Below are 22,736 nucleotides of genomic sequence, written 5' to 3'. Positions count from 1 at the left end.
GCAGATCAGAGAGTGTGTTATGTTACTTTGCCTTTGTTAGAGCAATAGATTTTCCAATGACCATTTTTGGCCCAGTAGTTATTTACAACTTGTATTTCTAAATTTCCATACATGGAAAAATTTCTGGTTGTATTTTCATCTTTGATTTTTAGTTTAATTCCACTTGCCAGAAAAACCATTTTGTATGGTTTTAAAAAAATATTAAAAAAAAATTTTCACATTTCATTAATTTAAAAAATTATTCACATTGCTTTATAGACAGACATATCATCATTCCTTTTTTAAGTTTTATGAAAATTTCACACATTTAATGTGTACCCTTTGAGGAGTTCGGATATGTACACACACCTGTGATACCATCTCTACAACGAAAATCTTAACCATATTCATCACCTCCAAAAATTTCTTCTTGTTCCCTTATGTATGTGTTTGGTTGAGAACACAACTGAACTCTATCCTCTTAGTGTATTTTAAAATTATGATACCATATTGCTAACTATAGATACTATATACACCAGATCTCTAGAAATTATTCATTTTGCTTTAACAGAAATTTTATATCCATTAAGAAATAATTCCCCATTTTCCTCTTCCCCAGTCCCTGTCAATTGCCGTTCTCTGTTCTATGGGTTTGGCTATTTAAGATACATCATGTAAGTGGAATTGTCCTTCACTTAGCATTATGTCTTCTAGGTTCATCCATGTTGTTGCAAACTGCAAGATTTCCTTCTGTTTTTTAAGGCTGAATAATATTCCATTATATGTATATACCGCATTTGCTTTATCCATTAATACAAATAAACAATTTATGTGAACTTAAAAGCAATATGTATTATTATATCGGCAAAATTTGAAATTTTAAATATATCAGTTTAGTCTTATTTATTAATCATGTAGTTCAGCTATTACACTACTTGTTAATTTGCATTTTCTATTGCTCAGAGAGGTACATTAAAAAAATCTTCACCAATACTAAACTCTTCAATAAAAAGACACAGAGTTGCAGCCTGGATTAAGAAACAAAACCCAACCTTTTGCTGTCTCCAGGAAACACATTTAGCTACAAAAGATAAAAATAGGCTCAAAGTTAAAGGATGGAAAACAATCCTACAAGCAAATGGACCAAAAAAGAAAGCAGGAACAGCTATACTTATATCAGATAAAACAGATTTCAAACTCAAAAAGATAAAAAGAGACCCCAATGGTCACTACATTATGATCAAGGGGACAATACTTCAAGAAGAAATAACACTCATTAACATATACTCACCAAACGAAGGAGCACCAAAATATATCAGACAACTGTTGTCCTCTCTGAAAACAGACATCAGAGAAAACACATACGTAGTGGGAGACTTCAACACACCACTATCAACAATGGATAGATCAACAAGACAAAAAATAAGTAAAGAAACCAAAGCTCTAAATAAAGACCTAGAGCAATTGGGCTTAACAGACATCTATAGAACACTAAACCCCAAAAAAACGGAGTACACATTTTTCTCAAGCGCACACGGATCATTCTCCAGGATCGATCACATACTGGGGCACAAGACAAACATCAACAGATACACCAAGATTGAAATCATATCAACCATCTTTTCTGACCATGAAGGCATCAAACTAGAAATAAACCATAAAAAGAAGGCAAGGAACTTTCCTACCTCATGGAGATTAAAAACCACACTACTGGAAGACCATTGGACTAATGAGGAGATCAAAGAAGAAATTAAAAAATTTTTTGAATTGAACGACAAGGAGGACACCAATATCCTAAATGTATGGGATGCAGCAAAAGCAGTAATAAGAGGAAAATATATAGCAATAGAAGCTCACATCAAGAAACAAGAAAGAACGCAAAGAAACAACCTAATCTCGAAGCTCAAAGATCTAGAAAAAGAACAACAAGAAAACCCCAAAACCAGTAGAAGAAAAGAAATAATAAAAACCAAAGCAGAAATAAATGAAATTGAAACTAAAAAAACAATCCAAAAGATCAATGAAACCAAGAGCTGGTTCTTTGAAAAAATCAATAAAATAGACAAACCCCTAGCCAGGCTCACAAAGGAAAAAAGGGAGAAAGCACAAATAAACAGGATCATCAATGAAAGAGGAGAAATCACAACGGACACAGCAGAAATCAAAAGAATAATCAGTAACTACTATGAACAGTTATATGGAAACAAGTTTAACAATCTAGAGGAGATGGACAAATTCCTACAACTCTACAATCACCCAAAGCTAGATAAAGAAGAAATAGAACACCTAAACAGACCAATTACAATTAGCGAAATTGAAATGGTAATCAAAAACCTCCCCAAAAACAAAAGCCCAGGACCTGATGGATTTACAAATGAATTCTACCAAACATTCAGAGACGAATTAGTGCCTATCCTTCACAAACTCTTCCAAAAAATTGAGAAGGAAGGGACAATACCAAACACGTTCTATGAAGCCAACATTACACTAATACCAAAACCGAACAAGGACAACACAAAAAAGGAAAACTACAGGCCAATCTCCCTAATGAACACTGATGCAAAAATCCTCAATAAAATTTTAGCTATCAGAATCCAACAATGTATCCATAAGATAATTCACCACGACCAAGTTGGATTCATTCCAGGGGCACAAGGATGGTTTAACATCCGAAAATCAATCAACGTTATCCAACACATCAACAAAAAGAAATATAAAAACCATATGATAATATCAATAGATGCTGAGAAAGCTTTCGACAAAGTGCAACACCCATTCATGATAAAAGCCCTTGAAGTTCTTGGGATACAAGGAACATACCTCAACATCATAAAGGCCATCTATGACAAGCCAACAGCCAGTATCATTCTCAATGGTGAAAAGCTGAAAGCAATTCCATTAAGATCTGGAACAAGACAAGGATGTCCACTCTCACCATTGCTTTTCAATATAATACTGGAAGTCCTAGCCAGGGCAATAAGACAAGAGAAAGACATCCAAGGAATCCAAATAGGAAAAGAAGAAGTCAAACTATCACTATTTGCAGACGATATGATATTATACATAGAGAACCCCAAAAACTCCACAGAAAAGCTAATTCAACTCATCAATCAGTTCAGTAAAGTGGCAGGATACAAAATCAACACGCAAAAGTCAGTAGCCTTCCTATACACAAACAATAAATCTGAAGAAGAAGAAATCAAAAAGACCATCCCTTTTGTTATTGAAACAAAAAAAATCAAATATTTGGGAATAAATCTAACAAAAGAGGTAAAGGACCTATACAAAGAAAACTATAAAACACTGTTAAAAGAAATAGAAGAAGACACAAAGAAATGGAGAGACATCCCCTGCTCATGGATTGGAAGAATAAACATTATTAAAATGGCCATCCTTCCAAAAGCAATATACAGATTCAATGCTATTCCAATCAAAATTTCAATGTCATTCTTCAAAGAAATAGAACAATTATTGATGAAATTCATATGGAATCACAAAAAACCCCGAATAGCCAAAGCTCTCCTGAAAAAAAAAGAAGGGAATGGAGGCATCAGACTCCCAGACTTCAAACTATACTACAAAGCCATAATCATCAAAACTGCATGGTATTGGAACAAGAACAGACATACAGACCAATGGAATCGAATAGAAAATCCAGAAATAAACCCACAGATTTATGGTCAACTAATCTTTGACAAAGGAGCAAAGACTATGCATTGGAGCAAAGAAAGTTTGTTCAATAAATGGTGCTGGGAAAACTGGGTCGCTACATGCAAAAGAATGAAGCTTGACCACCACCTCACACCATACACAAAAATCAACTCAAAATGGATTAAAGAACTAGACATAAGACCTGAAACCATAAAATATATAGAAGGAAATATAGGCGAAACACTACGTGATTTGCACATCAAAGACATCTTTACAGACACATCACCCAAAGCAGTGATAGTGAAGGCAAAGATAAACAGCTGGGACTATATCAAATTAAAGAGCTTTTGCACAGCAAAAGAGATAATAACAAAAACAAAGAGAAACCCCACCAACTGGGAGAACATTTTTGCACCCAACACTAATGATAAAGGACTGATCACAAAAATCTGCAAAGAGCTGATGAGACTCAACAACAACAAAGAAAATAATCCAGTCAAAAAATGGGCAGAAGAGCTTAAAAGAAACTTCTCTGAAGAGGAAATGCAAATGGCCAACAGGCATATGAAAAAATGTTCAACATCACTTGTCATCAGGGAAATGCAAATCAAAACTACCATGAGATACCATCTTACACCAGTGAGAATGGCACATATTAAAAAAACTAGCAACAACAAATGTTGGCGAGGGTGTGGAGAAAAAGGAACTCTTCTGCACTGTTGGTGGGAGTGCAAACTGGTCCAACCACTGTGGAAAGCTGTGTGGAGATTTCTGGACCTACTAAACATAGAGCTTCCATATGACCCAGCAATTCCACTCCTAGGTATTTACCCAAAGGACACAGAAACATCAATTCCAAAGAACACCTGCACCCCTATGTTTATAGCAGCACTGTTTACAATAGCTAAGCTTTGGAAACAACCCAAATGCCCAAAAATAGATGACTGGATCAAGAAGATGTGGTACATATATACCATGGAATATTACTCAGCATTCAAAAAAGATAAACACATGCAATTTGCTGCAACATGGATGGCGCTGGAAGGGATCATGCTCAGCGAAATAAGCCAAAAAGAAAAAGAAAAATACCGGATGGTCTCACTCATAGCAGGAATCTAGAAAACTTAAATAATGGACCTGGAAAATGAATAACTATAAGAAAGTGAAAATCAAAATCAACAAAAAACTATGAACCAGAGACACTTTTAGGGGGGCGGGGGCGGGAGGGGAGGGATTGGGGTCAGAATGGGGGGCTGCAATTGTATGGGGAATATAACAATAAAATTTATAAAAAAAAAAAAATAAAAAAAATAAAAAGAGACAAAAAAAAAAAATCTTCACCATTATACATTTAAAAAAAATATCTTCCAACAAGTTCTGCTTAATAACTATGAGAATATTCCTTTGTGCATAAATGTTTAGAAATGTTGTATCTTCTTGGTGATTCATTTTCTCTTTTATGTCCAATAATGTTTCCTTGCTGGTAAAGCCACTTTGTCATAAATTAGCACAGCTGTACCAGCTTCCTTTTGGCTAGTATTTTTATAGTATGTCCCTTCCATTTTTTTATTTTTAAATATTCAGTTTACTTACTTGTATGATCTTTCTATTGTAAGCTTAATGTTAAATTGCTCTCTATTTAGTTTGACAATCCTTTTTTAAAAAATCACTGTTCTACTTATCTTCACTATAATTGCGGATATTTTGGCCTTAAATTTACCATCCATTTTGCCATTGCTTTTTATTTCCCTGTTTCTTTCATATTCTTTTTCTTCTCTCTTTGTCTGCTTTTTGGATTAAGTATTTTTAATTATACAAATTTTCCATTTATTAGTTTGTTGGTTTCATGGTCTTTGATTATTCTTCTATTGATTGTCCTAGGAATTTTTACATGCATCCCAAACTTATTATTTCTAGCATACATTAGTATTTTACCACTTCATGGTAGTGCAGTGATCCTAGAACACTTTATTTGTTTATTTAAAAAATTATTTATTTATACAAGCACTGGGTGCAGTCAGAAGCGCGCAGAAGGGTGAGAGAATTCACCACAGTCAGAGCGGGGAGCAGAGCAGGCAGAAAGACCGAGGTACACTGCTGAGGGGAGCAGCGGGCGGCAGGAGAGGTCTGCGCGCCATGTGGGACCTTCCTCTGGTGGCCGGGGAGCAGCCAGGAATCGAACCAGCACTGCAGAAGCGGCGGGCAGCTTCGCAACCCAGCACTCAACTGCTGAGCCTCCGGGGAGGCCTGATCCTAGAACACTTTAATCCCATTTATTCAGCCCCTCAGCTAATCTTAATTTTATAGACAGATTTCTAGGATTTGTTATTGGTTCGGTTTGACTGACCTTTTGTTTTGTTACTTAAGGAGATTAATTTGCCTAAAGCCATATTGTAATGTTTCCAGTGAATTTTTCAATTTTGGCAAGGTTGGCAAAAGGGGATCTGTGACCATGACTGTGGGGCAGCCCCAGAAAAATGCTGGGATGGGTGGGGGTGTTTCTTCTTAAAAGAGACCTAGCCACAAACAGAAGTACTTTTCCTCAAGACTGTGGTTAGGCACTAAATAAATTTGTAAGCAAAGAGGAAATACTTTTACTGTATTATGTAGCAAAAGTTAAAATTAATGTTAGTTATCTTTTCCTTTGAAATTTAATTTCTGCATGATTTTAATTTGGAAGGAATTCCATTAATGATTTTGCTAATTATTACTGGATTAACCAGAAATATATTTCTGCTTTGCTCAGTTCACTGTCGTCACTTTTGCATTTGGTAATCTCAAAATTGAAAAATGCATGTGGTCATTTTCACCACATGATTTCTTGTAGAATAATGACATTTTCTTCTTTCACTTAGTTTTTGCTGTATTTTTTAAATTATTCTAAAATTCTTCAAATTACTACATTCAACTCATTGATGTTTGGCATGTTATTCCAATACTTTATGTACATAGCTTGTCTTTTTGTAGGTCAGTATATACTCTCTTCAATATCTATCTTTGTCTACAATCCATAATGGTATCATGAAACCGGTGTAGATTTACAGAGCAATTTATAGATTTAGCTATATTTATCAAGGAGAAAAAATATTGAAAATAAATAACTAGAATTCAATTATGAAGCAAGTGAAAAAACATAAAATGAAATTAAAAAGCATGGAAGACATAAAAATAATTATAAAGGCTGTATTATTAAAATAGAATAACTATAAGAAAGTGAAAATCAAAATCAACAAAAAACTATGAACCAGAGACACTTTTTGGGGGGTGGGGGGCGGGAGGGGAGGGATTGGGGTCAGAATGGGGGGGGTTGCAATTGTATGGGGAATATAAAAATAAAATTAATTATAAAAAAATAAAATAAAATAGAAATGAAGAAAATCATGTAATAGAAGTTATCAAATTAACCACAGACTTAAAACCACTAATAACATGAAAAAGTAAATTCTAGAAGGATTGATAAAAAATGCACAAATGAACAACTGGAATGTGATTTTCCCATTAAAATTTTAAAAGTGGGTGTCAATGAATGTACTAAAGAGTAAAAATTAATAAAAGAAGACTGCAATTTCATTTGAGGTGGTTTGAAATCAAATGAGATAGGAAATTTTACTGAAAATTATAAATGTCTAAATACGACCCAAAGAAAGAAGAAACCTTAATATAAACAAATATTTCAATAATAAATAAATAATAATTGACCCCAATCACAAAGTTACAACTAACTCAAAAAGTTCTAGGCTCATTTCTGATGGTCTGTTTCAGTATATATAAGAAGATGGGAAAAATTAGGTCATTTTATGAGGCTATAATATCATAATGCAGAAACTCAGCAACTTGACAAGAATATGTGAAAATAAGCAAATAAAAAAAAAGGAATAGAATGAACACAAGTTATGTTAAAGTTCCTTTTTTTGAAGATCTTATGCACTAGAGTTTGTTTTGTCTTGATGCAGCCAATGGAGCCGCATGACTGAAGGTCCCAGGGTGCCCCTCATTCTGTCTGCTAGCAGAACCACTAAAGATCCTGAATAGCCAGAATGATCCTGACAAAAAAGAGGAATAGTGGTAGTATCACACACTCAGACTTCAGCCTATACTACAAAGCTATAGTCATCAAAACAGTATGGTACCAGGAAAATACAGACATATAAACAAATGGAATAGAATTGAGAACTCAGAAATAAACCCACATATTTGTGAGCAGTTAATTTACAACAAAGAAGCCAAGAGTATACACTGGAGAAAGGAGAGTCTCTTCAACAATGGTGTTGAAAAAACTGGCCAGCCACATCTAAAAAAGAATGAAACTAGATCACCATCTTACACCTTACATAAAAAATTAACTCAAAATGGATTAAAAACATTGAGGTGAAAGAGGAAGAGGCTGTCATTCTGATAGCAGTGGATGGTCTGCAAATAGGAAACTGGTAGCTCGAAGGATTGATAGAACATTGGGCTTGGACTCACCCATTACTGAATTTGAGGTTTGCAGATGCCACAGGCTACTATGAATGGACTGTGTCATTTCCAGCTCTCAACCTCCTGAATATGTTGGCTAGATGTAAACAGGTACAACTCTGTTACTTGAATAGGTTGTGGAATCCAGTGCATAATAATCATGTCCAAAATCCCTTTTTATTTTAAGAAAATATACAATTAAGTCAGAGAAGCAGATTTTAGTGATATTGAGAAGATTTGTGTTATGAAATCATACTAATTATGGCCTCTTTCAGTTCCTTAGATGATATAGACACCCTTATTTATAGGATCTTTGCATATGCTATGTTCTCCTTTCCAGATTAACTCCTACTCTTCCTTCTGGGAGTCTTTGATCTGCCTGATTTGGTTCATTCCTCTCATCATTTGTCAGCATAGCCCTTTGTACTTCAAAAATTCAGTGTTTATGACAGTTGTATATATTCTCTTGCATGAATCTTTTAATTCACACTAAATGCCACCAAGGACAAGAACTATGTACCTTCTCACTTACTCCTAATTTGCTCTATATCCCCAGCTCTTAGTAAATGCTTGGCACATAGTAAGTGCTCAAGACATTCATTTAATGAATGAAAGACTAAGTGAACAAACTTTGAGAGACTTCAATATTTCCTATGATACAGCTAATGATATTTAGTAAACTTATCTTCAATGTATCATTTGAAGGAATGCACAGATATATGTATGGAGGGCTCCATGTTTGTGGCACCACCAGCTCAGCTGTCCAAAGCACCCATTTGCAACAACCCGTAAGCTCTGGACCGCCTCAGTTTCAAGATGGCCCAAACTGAACTATGCACCCGACTACCATCTGTCCTGAACCCCTTCCTGAATGGCACCACTTCATCTCCTTTTGGCTGTGCTTCTAACTTGTTTCCACTCCTTTCCATTCTCATGGCCACAGGCTTTGTTCAGTCACCTGCTGGCTCGGTCTCATCACTGTGATATATTCTCCAGTGAATCTCCTTGGGACTAGGGAATTTTTTCAAATGCCATTTTAATCATGTCACTCTCATGAATAAAATTCTTCACTTGCTTGAACACCAAGGCAATTCTTCAGTCTGGTACACACAATGAGGCTGACCAACCCTGCCTGCCTTGCCACTTTTCATTGGTACCTAAACCTCTTTGCCTACTTCTCTCATATAATGGTTCTATATGTCTCCCACCTGTTTTAACACTAACTTTTCGTATCTTTTATTGTGTGGTAAGGGAAATGCTCCTTTCATTTTAGCCAAAACAAAATGGATCTTATACTTTCATTTTTTCAGATAAAATAGGTATGCCACATCAACCTGAACTTTCTGTAGTTCTAGGAGGCTGCTACTTACAATCCACCCTCCTTCTCCCCTCTGACCCCAGCCACTTCACTGCACAGGTGATGCACTTGTTCTTGTGGTTTCTGGCAGGAGCAAAGTGATTGCTGGTGGGAGTTCAGTTGTCTGAGTCCCTGGTCTGTCTCTAGTAAATACAGTGCCGGTTTTCAGCTGGTAATTTGAAATTTAATTCTATTTCTTTTTGAAGTAACACTGCATTGTTACATTGTATAATAATGTATAAATTCTGGTGTTCATCTTTAAGAATCAACATATGCTCGGGAGGGGGAAAATAAATATTGTTTAAAAATGAACAATGATGTAAAAAATAAATTAAAAAAATAGAGGATTCCTTTAGGGGGGAAATTATCCCCTACCCCGCAAAAAAAAAAAAAAAAGAATCAACATGTGTGTATTCTACATTAAATTCAGCACTAAAAGTCCAAATCTATACTTACCATTTACCCACCTCCCTCCCTCTTCTCTTTCTGTTAACCACTAATAGGTCTTAGAGCCTAAAACTTTTATTTTGTGTTATCTAGGGCATCTGTTTGTTTGTTTCCTCTGTATACCACATGTGAGTGAAATCATAGAGTTTGTCTTTCTCTGTGTGCCTTATCTCACTAAGCATAATTCCCTCTGGTTCCATCCATAGTGTTGCAAATGGCAGGATTTTCATCTATTTTTTTAAAAAAATTGAATAGTATTCCATTGTGTATATATACCCCATCTTCATTATTCATTTGTCAATCAATAAATGGCCATTTGGTTTTGGGGACTCAATTCCAAGCATAAAAGAAACAAAAGGAAAAACAAAAAAACAAAAAACCAACAACAAAAAACCAAACAAATGGCACCACATCAAAATGAAATGCTTCTGTATGGTGAAAGAAACACCTCAAAATGAAAAGATATTCTATGGAGTGGGAGAAAGATTTAAAAGCAATACCTGGATAAAACTGAGTAGTAAATTCTAATCACTACCTTGTGATTCCTCTCTATAATAAAGATAGAGGCTTTAGGTTTTTTTCCTTCTGTTTTCTTCACAGGACTTCTATTTTTGAAAACTTAGTGTTTCTTGGAACTTGGCAAGTTTCTTACACTACGTGGGCTCTGTCTAAATGTCAGTTGACACCAGTGAGAATGGCACATATTAAAAAAACTAGCAACAACAAATGCTGGCGAGGGTGTGGAGAAAAAGGAACTCTTCTGCACTGTTGGTGGGAGTGCAAACTGGTCCAACCACTGTGGAGAGCTGTGTGGAGATTTCTGGACCTACTAAACATAGAGCTTCCATATGATCCAGCAATTCCACTCCTAGGTATTTACCCAAAGGACACAGAAACATCAATTCCAAAGAACACCTGCACCCCTATGTTTATAGCAGCACTGTTTACAATAGCTAAGCTTCGGAAACAACCCAAATGCCCACAAATAGATGACTGGATCAAGAAGATGTGGTACATATACACCATGGAATATTACTCAGCATTCAAAAAAGATAAACACATGCAATTTGCAGCAACATGGATGGCGCTGGAAGGGATCATGCTCAGCGAAATAAGCCAAAAAGAAAAAGAAAAATACTGGATGGTCTCACTCATAGCAGGAATCTAGAAAACTTAAATAAGGGACCAGGAAAATGAATAACTATAAGAAAGTGAAAATCAAAATCAACAAAAAACTATGAACCAGAGACACTTTTAGGGGGGCGGGGGTGGGAGGGGAGGGATTGGGGTCAGAATGGGGGGGCTGCAATTGTATGGGGAATATAACAATAAAATTTATAAAAAAAAATAAAAATAAAAATAAAAATCTCAATCATCGGGCCTCCCCTGGTGGCTCAGCGGTTGAGCGCTGGGTTGTGTAGCTGCCCACAGCCTCTGCAGCGCCAGTTCAATCCCCGCCACCAGATGAGGGTCCAACATGGTGCGCAGACCTCTCCTGCCACCCGCTGCTCCCCCTCAGCAGTGTACTTCCTCAGTCTGCCTGTTCTGCTCCCCGCTCTGGCTCTGGTGAATTCTCTCACCCTCCCATGCTTCTGACTGTACCCAGTACTTGTATAAATAAATAAATAAATCTTTAAAAAAAAAAATGTCAGTTGAATGAATATATGAAAACCAAACAAAGGAATGCCATTTCAATTGTTTTCAGGTCGTCATAGCGAGCAGTAATGAAAGGAAGAAAAATAGGGACAAACACAGTAATGAATTCTCCTGTTGACACTTTAACCCAAGGGGCACCTCCGACCTCCAGTGAAAGTCCTATCTAATCAGATGGACAAGCAGGTGCTTGTGCTCTTACTCCATGAACTTTCCAGGGAAAGCGCCGGCTCCCCCTTCATGGGTTACCCCTTCATGGGCTCACCATTCATCTCCACCATGAATCTTGCCTACCCACCTGTCCACACCAGCACATTGGGGTCAGAGCAGGGATTCAAGGGGTGTTCCCTTCAGAATCACCTGTACAGCCTGAGTGGAAATCACCTGCTGAAAATCACTGGCTCAGTCATGAACCCTCCAACAGTGACAACTGGTCTGTTGGGGAAACTGAGCAGTAAAGCATTTTCTAGATTATCTGATCCACCTGCATTGCTGCCACTGCTCCTTTTCCAGCACGGATTATGAGGACTGTGGACTACACAGCTGTGCTCACCATGTCTAGTGTCTTGGGGTAATTATTTTGAGATGAGCAGAATGAAGAGACAGAAGGGAGCAGAGGGTCGGGAGCACAAGAAGCATGTTGAGATGAGTGGAAGCCTGCAAAAGAGGCAAAAATAATGTGTGAGCACAGAAAGATGGAAGACCAAGAAGAGGCAGAAAAGAGACCATGCAGCAGACAGGAAGAGGCCAGCAGTGAGGGTGGGAGATGGCTGGGCAAGCCTGGGCACCACGAGCCCACCCACTGCTCCTTTTTTGTGGACAAGGACATTGACAGCCCAAGTGCACATTTGATTTCCCCTGAGGCCAAGCATGACTAAATTCTCACAGCCTTTGTCCTAAGCCAGGAGTTCTTTAGCAGTAGCCGGTGCAATAGGGGACATCAGGAGTTCCCAGAGAGGGGCAGGAGGAAGACATGGAAGCCAGAGAGTGGGAGAGATGGAGGGGAAGTGAGAGGCTGTGTGGGAGGGTAGGGCTGCAGGAGGCCCTAGAGTGTCTCTGACGGGGAAGTGGCAAAGGGAGGGTCTGTGTGTGTCGTGTGGGTAGGGAAGTCAGGTGACAGAGCAGGAGGGATGGGAAGGGGGCGGATATCTGAGGTCTGAGGGCATCTGTGCTGTCAGCATCCTTTGCCTCACAGAATGCCAATGCTGCTCCTGCTGCCCCTGCTCTTCAGGGGACTCCTCTGCCATGGGGCAAGCCAGGGGGGTAAGGAGAAGGTGGGAAGGGGCCTGTGGCAGGCACGGGGGTGGGGAAGATCTGGGAAGGAGCTGGGAAGGGAGCAGAGCTCTTGCAGGGTGCCCTTGGAGTTTCATGCAGGCCTAGTTCCAGGCCAAGTATGCTTGCCGCAGCCTCAGTTTCTTCTTTTGAATTTGGCGAGCACAAGTCTGGCCCAGGTGGAGGGGGTATTAGAATATGCTGCCCCTCTGCTCACGTCCTCTCACACTTACCACTGTCATCTTTTCTCTCAGCTCCCCAGGTTCCAGGACCCCACACTCCAGCAGTGGAAGAGCCCCCCTCTTTCCGCATGCTCCAGACCTCCTTCTTTGCCAACCACAGCTGGGCGCAGAGCCAGGGGTCAGGTTGGGTGGGTGACCTGCAGACTCATGCCTGGGATGACACCTTGAGTACCATCCGCTTTCTGTGGCCCTGGTCCCGGGGCAACGACAGCGAGAAGGAGCTGCATAACTTCCAGGCACTTCTGCAGTTGTACTTCCACGGTTTCCCCCGGGAAGTGCGGGCCTATGCCAGTCAGTTCCAGTTTGAATGTGAGTTCCTGTCCTGAGCTGATTGTTCTGCCTGAGGGCCCGATCTCTCAAAGGGAAGATGGCATTTGGATTCGGACCACTGTCCCACTCTCTAACCTTAGCCCCTGTCCCTGGTTGACTCTCCTTTCTCCTCTGCTTCTCCGTTGCCGCCAGCCCCGCCATACCTGCTTCCCCATCACACACACAACAGGCTTACGTGGACACGCTCTTCACAGCCCTGAGCAGGGGAGTTATGCTATGTCTCCTCTTGATTGTCTTTTCTTGGACAGTGTCTCCTCTTGATTGTCTCCCCACCACCCCACGTCTTAAACTCAGACTCTCCAACCAGAACCCTGGGCTCCTTGTCCCGGGCCTGAGCACCTGCCTGCCTGACCTGCACCTCGCCGCGTCCCAGTGAGCTCTTCCAGACCAGTGTCCTGCTTTCCTGACAGCATTCCTCTCACCCTTCCACACGATTTCAAAATGCCTTAACTATTTATCTGCAGAGCTTCCTGAAAATTTCCTTCCCCTTTCCCACCCCACCTTTAGTCTGCAAGTGACTCCCCAGCAAATTTTCCCTCCCCTAATCTCTTTATTTCTAGGTTGTTGACTTTCCCCTCCTGCAATTCTTTCCATACTGATTCTCTCTTCCTTGTTCACTTCCAGACCCCTTTGAGCTCCAGATATCCCTGGGTTGTAGACTGCATCCTGGGGAGGCCTCAGAAAGCTTTTTAAATGGAGCGTATAGAGGATCAGATCTCCTGAGTTTCCAAGGAGACTCCTGGCAGCCTTCTCCAGGAGCAGGCAGCCGGGCCCAGAATGTCTGTCAGGTGCTCAGTCGCTACCGAGAAGTTAAAGAAATAGTGCAGAACATTCTCAGAAAGTCCTGCCCCAGGTTTCTGGCCAGCCTCCTTGAAGCAGGAAAGTCAGAATTGGAGCGCCAAGGTGAGCCCAGCTCTCTCTCCTGCTATTTTGAGTGCTTGCACTCTTGAATTTGCATTTGTATTTCTACTCTTTAGCATCTTTTGGAAGCACAGGATAAAAGCAAGAGGGTGGGATGCATGGGTTTAGGACTGTTTCCTAGACAAGCGAAAAAGGTGATTTCTCAAACTGCTAAGCCACCCCCATCATGATCTCTGGCCGAGCGCACCTCCTAAATTCCATTTTCCCTCATCTCCTCTCCCCCAGAGAAGCCCGAGGCCTGGCTGTCTAAAGGCCCCAGTCCTGGGCCGGGCCGTCTGCGACTCGTGTGCCATGTCTCTGGCTTCCTCCCGAAGGCCGTGTGGGTGATGTGGATGCGGGGAGAGCAGGAGGAGCGGGGCACTCAGCGAGGTGACATCCTGCCCAACGCCGATGGCACGTGGTACCTCCGCGCCACCCTGGATGTGGCATCTGGGGAGGCGGCCGGCCTGGCTTGCAGAGTGAGGCACAGCAGCCTCGGCGGCCGGGACATCATCCTCCCCTGGGGTGAGAAAGAACTGGGGCCCAGATGGGAAATGATAGCCCTTCCCCAGTCCTAGTGCTGATGTGCCAGGAGCTGGAGGAATAGGTAACAAAAGTGGAAGGCTCCGATAAAGAATGACAGAAGATAGCTTTCAGGAAAATGGAGGCAGCAGATTAGAGCAGAGAGTGGGACCTAGAGATCTGGTGGGAGAGAGAGGGAGGCCAGATCAGGGACATGGGCCCAGGAAGAACTGCAGGGAGGATTCTAGAAAATACAGGTGTAATCTCCAGGATGGCCCCACCCTTGTGAAAGAGAAGCATTAACTGCTTTGTAGATTGTCACCCTTATTTTTATCCCAACCAGGTGGATACTCCATCTTCCTGATACTGATCTATTTGACTGTAATAGTCACCCTGGTCTTGTTGGTTGTAGTTGGTTCATGGTTTAAAAAGCAGAGGTGAGCCTTTTCTTGTTCAATTTCCTCAACTTCTTACCCACTCACTCTCCTTTCTTTGATCTTTGTTGTTCCTTCTCCTTTTTTCTCTGATTTACCTTTTTTGATAACAAGATGTCTTTCTCCCACAGCTCCCAGCAGAATGTCTTCTCTTCCCATGCACTCAGCCCTGCCTTTCCCACAGGGGCCAGTACCCAGGGCCCCAGGAGTGTAGGTTACCAGCTCTACTGGGGACAGAAATTGTGGATTAAAAACATATTGTTGATGAAATGGAAAACGAGCCTAAAACAACTTTGGTAACTTTAGTTTTATCTTATGTATAAAATCCTTGCCTGCTTCTCCTCGAACCTGCATAGCTATAAACATTAAGCATGCTTTCAGTGAAACAGCTTGCTGTGGCAGATTCTGATCCCTTTGGAAATCTGTTGTTACCTCCCCTAGCCTCTCCCCATTCCAGCAGTATCTTTTCTGCTTTGGCCACATGTGCCTCACTATTGATCATTCAAACTCTAAATCAGATGTCTCTTTCTTCTGGTAACTTCCTTGGATTGCTCAATTGAGAACTCTTCTATACTCTGCAAATTGGACTTACCTTCCTAAATATACTGATCTCTTCCTGCTTTTACCAGGAGTTAGGCTTTTGTTCTTTCTGCTCTTCATTGCTTAAAAGCAAAATTTAGGTTTTGTACTTTTATCCTTGACCAAAGACTTTGCCTGGATTCAGGACCAACATCATGAGCATATGACCTATGCAGTTGTCATTCTGAAATTCTTGAACAAGAAAATGACATTTCCATTTTATAGTCAGACAAATTATAATTTGAACTGAATGTGCTATATCTCAATAAATGCTGACCAGATAAATGTATTGTCAAATTAAGTGATGTTGTGTTAATCTATCCCCTCTTTGGAATCTCTGCATCATTTGGTTGTATGCTTATTAAAGCTCTTTCTCCTTATGTCTCTCACCAGAGGTAAAGGAGGCAGGTAAGTGCTCAGACTTCATCATGATTGGGGGGCTTGTGCTTCTTTAGACATATTTAATGAAAATAAGAACACCTGATGTGTCTCCTGTCAAACTGAGGACAGGACTGGCATGCCACTCCTGCTTCTGGAGATTGTCTGTGTCTATGTGGATGCTCATATTCAGGGGAGAAACTCATATTCATTCTCAAATATACACAGCTGACTATCCTGATTCATATTTTAATTCTTAGTCATTTTCTGTTTTTTTTTTTAATTGTAGGAGATAATATAAGCATTTTAAAACTACTCCTTTGCTAAAGGAGAAATACACAAACATGCATATATGATTTACATAAACTCCTAACTAATCTTCCTCTAGGATTTGACTTCCTAATGTTTCATTGCCTACTAATTTCGTATATTCTAGATTTTATAATCAGTTGTATATTTAATGTGTAAATATACAGAAAGATTGTGGATTATGTTATATTTGAAGGGATAATTCGACATATTCATGTTGCTAGTAAAATGGCATTAAGCAAGCACACATTTTAGTGAGCTTGCCCAGACATACATAAAAAGTTTTATTAGATAATAAAATACGTATCAACAGATTGAAATTTAAATTTAGTGTGAGGAAGTGACAAGGAACAGATGTGGCTCCATCCCTCAAAGTCATCTTCTCGCCTGCAAATTACTTTCTGGAGGAGTGGTTAAAAAAATGAGCCCTGGAGGGCCTCCCTGGTGGTGCAAGGGGTTAAGCACCACACTGTGAAGCAATCTGCAGCCTCTGTAGCCAGAGTTTGATCTTGCCAGCCAGGGAGCCACCCACATGGTGCAGCATACCTCTCCTGACTTGCCTGCTGCTCCCCTCAGCAGTGTACTTCAGTCAATCTGCCTGTTCTGTTGCCCACTCTGTTTCTGGTGAATCCTCTCACCCCCTGCATCTCTGGCCTATACCCAGCTCTTGTATGCATAAATAAATAAATCTTTAAAAAAAAAACCCCAAAACAACAAGGGTCACCTTAAAAAAAAAATGAGTCCTGGAAGAGGGAGTCTCCAGCTAACTTATCATCTGGTAGGTCACTCTGAGACTTACTCCTTTTCTTTGAATTGAATGGGAATCATTCTGACATGCGAATAGATAGGATCTGATTTGTTTTTTTAAAGGACTATTCTGACTGCTTTGTTAAGAATAGCCTTCCGGACAGGTCAAGGGTGGAAGTAGAAGACTGATTTCAAACTGTCTGCAATAATTCAAAAAGACAATGAGAACAGTAAGCCATGGAGTTTGAGGTGGTGAAAAGATATTTGAAAGTGTGTTGTGAAAACAGAGTCAATAGGCTCTGATGATCCTTTCTATCTGCCATCTCAAAAACGGAGTCAAGAATAACTGCAAACTTTTGTTTTGAGTAGTTGGAATTCCTACTGATTTTTTAAACAGGAAGTCTAGCAGAGGATGTGACTTGCCAGGTATGCAGACTTTAGGTCTGAATTAAAAACATAAATGGAACACATAATAAAGATACAACTTTGTCTAACGTTGAAATAACATGTTTTTACTCCCCAACAACTAACACAAAAGCATAAAACTGTCAAGTTCTGACTATAAACATTGCCAGAGGGGTTTTCTCCTAAGCTGTGGTCTGCTGATGACACAGTTCACCCCTCTCTTACTTTACGGGAATATATATACATATATATATATATATATTTTTTTTTTGACACACAGAAAAATTATTGGTAAGGATGAGCTATAATATTTTCATTTTAGAAAGATAACTGGGCCTACAATGTAGAGGATGCATTTAAAGAATCAACCAAGAGACAGTTTTTAGTAGTTATGTAGACTGAAAGATCTTTCCTAAAGCAATAAGTGATAATTCATCTTGACTACACAATGGACCATTGAAAAAGAATGCCAGTTTGTATTAAGACAAAGAAGGACAAAGAAAGATTACTGTCTTGGGACTTTACCTTCACTGTTCCTTTTTTTGGTAAGATTTATTTATTTATGAATACAAGAATTGGGGTATAGGCCCGAGGTGTGGGTGTGGGTGGTGAGAGGATTCACCAGAGACAGAGTGGGGAACAGAACAGGCAGACTGACAGAAATACACTGCTGAGGGGAGCAGTGGGCACGACAGGAGAGGTCTGCTGCACCAGATGGGTAGCTCCCTGGCTGGCCAGGGATCGAAATGGAAACTTGTTGCAGAGACTACATATAGCTTCATAGTGCTGTGCTTAACCCTTTGCGCCACCAGGGTTTACTTTTACTTTTACTCTTCCTTAAGACTTGATTGAACTCATGTAAACAATGATGATATGGTCCCAGCCCTCACTGTGATGGAAGACTCTGGGCTCAGGCCCACGGTGCGCCATGTGTTTCGGCCATCTTAATAGGAATAGCACCATTGCAGGGAAATTTGTCTTAAGGAGCCCCAAGATAACAGACTTGAAAGTATCAATAGAAGCAACAGAGAATTAAAGATGACTTGATATTTTGCTCTGGCCAAAGAAAAAAGACGAGGGTGGGAGGAGTGAAGGCTGGGGAAGTGTTGAAGATAATTTTCCAATGACTTGAGCGTAAGTATTGCCTGTGATAAAAATGATGGCCCTGATTCTCTACTAAACTAGGAGCATTGTCATTAGAAAACTGAAAACATTTAGTAGATGAGCACTTAGAAATAAGTGTGCTGGGAAAAAATGGAAAAAGAATCAAAGGCATTTTAAGTACTTTGGAAAAAATTAAGGAAATATAACACATGAGAATAGAACTATTCATATTCATGATAAATATCTATCTACCAAAAATATGAGAACAATTTTGCTTTTTTCAGGAAAAAGTCTATATCCCCCAGTCAGCAGTTTGCTTCACCAGGAAATGGATTTTTAGTGTCTGCATTAACTGAGCAATCACATGGAGCTTTCTTCCAAATGAAATTTCAGTTCACGGAAAGTTGTCCATCAAACTTAAAGCTGAAAACATAATTCTAATTTCTCTGTTTAGCCAAATTTACCTGAAATTTATTGTTTCTGTCATGACCCATGCCACAAAGTGGACTTAGATAAAGGATGTATCTAGTTTGACAGCATTGTTGAGGTTGCTTAATTTGGAATTTTGGAAGAGAGATTCTCAACTTTTCTTTTAAACATCAAAACCCAAAACCACTTCACTTTTGATACAGACCACGAGGATGTATGAATATGCAGTATTTGTGTTTGACGAAGCCATGGACTTCTCCTTAGAGACAAGATTTTGGGTTAAGCTCAGATAAGTCAGTTATTGTTTGTGGCTGGATGCTGATGAAAATGGTTGCATGGAGAACATCAGAAGAAACTTTTTTTAAAAGATTTATTTATTTATTTATTTATTTATTTATTTATTTATTTATTTATTTATTTATTTATTTATACAAGCACTGGGTACAGTCAGAAGCGCAGGAGGGTGAGAGAATTCACCAGAGTCAGAGCGGGGAGCAGAGCAGGCAGCAGGACTGAAGTACACTGCTGAGGGGAGCAGCGGGCGGCAGGAGAGGTCTGCGGCCATGTGGGACCCTCCTCCGGTGGCCGGGGAGCAGCCGGCATCGAACCGCGAGCAGCTTCGCAACCCAGTGCTCAACCGCTGCGCCCCTGGGGAGGCCCAGAAGAAACATTTGAGACCTTAAAGACTTGAACCACACTATCAACCAGCTTGACCTAGTTAACATAAATACTCCACCTCACATTAGCAGAAAGCACACTCTTCTCAACAGCACAGGAGCGTTCATCAAGAAAGATCAAATTATGGCCTATTAAGGAAACCTTTTGATATTGAAAAGGATTGAAATCATATGCAGGATGTTCTATGATCATAATGTGATTCAGTAAGAAAAGAACAATAGAAAAAATTTCTGGAAATTTTCCATTTATTTGATAATAAGCAATACTTCTACATAATCCATGGATCAGAGCAAATACTTTTAAGTATTCCATGGGGAATCCTAGGTGAGGGGTCTCCAGCACCCCATTGGTGGTTTCTACAAAGTGGTTAGTAGGATTTGGGTCTCTTTGATGCTCTCTGGGGGGTCCTGGGCACTCTTCTTTCAGCCTCTCCTGAACCCCAGGCATGCAGCATACCCCAGTACATTGGTTGAGGTAGCAAAGAAGTTGATATTTTTGGCAGCTGGAAAGGGGGGTGTCCACACATGTTCTCACTTCTCCTTGTGGGTACATCATGGCTAAGAAGTACTTTCTTGTCACTGAATAGTGCCTAGGGGTACCTTGGGGAAAGGGTGAGAAAGGTGAAGTAAAATTGTTCCTGTACCCCACTTCAATGCATACAATGCTAGATTTTTCTTTCCAGTGGAATTCTGGAACTTTTCTACTGGACTTCCCCAAAGAATGATGGTGAAATCATTGTCCTTTGGGAGGAAGACATAGAAACCCTCATTCTGCCATTTTGCTAATACTGCTTCAGTCAATTATCATCATTGTTGTCATGAACATCTTTCTAAAATGAAGATCTCCTCAATAATGGCCCCAATTATAAGCAAATCAATAGCTCCAAGGAGATTTGAAGGTAAATCTTTCCCCACTTAAGTTCAAATTCCTACCAAAGTACTTGTTATTACAAATGGTGCTTTGTTCTACAAATTCTTATTTTGTGTGTATCATTCCATATTTTCCTGAAATTTATTCTTTTTGGTTATTTGACTATGTACTATTCAGCTATTAAAAACTTTCTTCAGGGCCTCCCTGGTGGCCTAGGGTTTAAGTCTCAGTGCTATCACCACTATGACCTGAGTTCAATACCGGCCAGGGGGCAACCCTCATGGTGCAGGAAACCTCTTCTGTCTTGCCCGCTGCTCAAGTAGATCTGCCTGTTCTGTTCCCTACTCCGTCTCTGGTGAATCCTCTCACTCTCAAACTCCTGCATGTCTGGCCTACGCTGAGTCCTTCTATGAAAAAAAAAAAAAACAACAAAAACCCCACGACTTTCTTTAAGCACAACCTCAGCTAAGGATTATTGCCCTTTACCACCTCATTCCTAATTCTCCTCTATAAGCTCTTACAGTGACAGGACCTCTCACGTGTACCTGTCCCACACCCCCTCAGGGTACACTGCAGGCAGTGCTACCTCTCTCTGCTCCATTGGGACTTACAAAGGGGGATGATCCTTATTTGGGTCCGAGTCACCTTAACATAACATTTCATGATAGAAGTTAAATGAAATATATCCTTTTAGAAGAAATAAATATGTAGATAGTGTCTCTGCATGCAACCACTGAGTACTCTCACACTATATTGCACTCTTGTATTTGTTTTTTGCTCTATAATTGCTGGATCTATGCCAGTACATTGCTTGGTTTTCTCCCTTTCTTTGAAATAGAGGTTAGAGCGCAGGATGGAGAAGTACAAGGAATTTTTCCCTTCAACCAGAGTGTGTTCAGTAAGAACTGCAGGAAGAAGACATGGGAGGGGGTTACCAGGTCTTTTCTGCTGACAGTATCCAGGAGTCTCTAAATTTTGAATGATTCACCTACTAGGTAGCCAAAAATAGGAAACTAATAATTCCCCTAGTCTATTGTGTGATTTCTTTTTGGCAAGAGAGCCTTGTGGTCCAGTTCCCCCTTGGATCCTAGTTGCTAATTGAGAGTAAGCAGGTCATACATGAGGGGCCTTGTGGTAATAGCACTCTAGGGTGCAGGGTAATGAAATTGCCAAGCAAGGGATTTACACTAATGCTGATAACCAGAAAAATGACTATTGGTGACATTCATTAGAGTCGTAGTTGGGCCGTGTCATACAGAAGAGGCACCATGAGCTCTGTTCTGGGTAGTGAGGTGAGTCTTTGTCATTGGTGTGAAAAGCTGTAAGATAATGGGAGGAAGATGAGGAAGATGTGTAATACTCTAGGAATGGTGCAATTTGTAGCCAGTTGCTTGACTGTTTTCTTATAGGTCCTGGGCTAAGATCAGGTTGCAGGATGCCTACATTCCTTTGTATGTTAGAACTCAGATTTTGGGGAATGTGAAACTCTTTCACATTGATGACTTGGTCTTTCTTATTTCATAGAGAGCTTGAAGGAAATGACTCACTATATTGTCCAAACTCTTGTAATGTATTTATGCCATCTCATAGAAAATTATTTAATAAACATTTCATCTTATGGTCAATTCAGATATTGCTGAGAGCTCTACAAAACTGACTATGTGTGCATGACTGTAAAGCATTGGGGTGGCAGAGGGACAGTAGATGGATGGGAGACAAGGTGATGCTCAGGATGAGAGTTTAGGGTTAGGGGAAAAGGAAAGCAATAGAGAAACTGCAGAATGGTGAGAGAAGGTGTGTATTGTCTCAGTCTCAGGCTGCCAGTAGCCAATAAGGCAGGATAGGCCCACAGCAATATTATGATTGTAAGATGCCCTGAGAAAGAACTATCAGGGAACTTTGAAAAAAATATAAAGGTTGATTGCTCATAGCTTCTGGAAATTACACCTCATGCTTAGGGTCACACAGGGAGATTTTGTGTGTGTGTGTGAG

The 22,736-nt window shown here is 40.1% G+C and overlaps 1 protein-coding gene across 1 annotated transcript; it reads left to right on the top strand.

The window, feature by feature from the left end:
* Positions 1-12,747: 12,747 nt before the first annotated feature.
* On the top strand, positions 12,748-15,252 carry CD1E (CD1e molecule; the record flags this gene model as incomplete). The annotated part of the gene is made up of 5 exons (XM_084250124.1): positions 12,748-12,808; positions 13,072-13,368; positions 14,014-14,292; positions 14,536-14,814; positions 15,155-15,252. 5 exons carry the CDS (start codon positions 12,748-12,750, stop codon positions 15,250-15,252), a joined length of 1,014 nt encoding a protein of 337 aa, XP_084106250.1.
* Between the last annotated feature and the right edge of the window lie 7,484 nt (positions 15,253-22,736).

This window comes from Talpa europaea (assembly GCF_964194135.1).
Source record: "Talpa europaea genome assembly, chromosome: 12".
Taxonomy (NCBI): Eukaryota; Metazoa; Chordata; class Mammalia; order Eulipotyphla; family Talpidae; genus Talpa; species Talpa europaea.
Note: the sequence above shows the minus strand (reverse complement) of the source record. Positions and strands in the feature narration are given on the sequence as shown.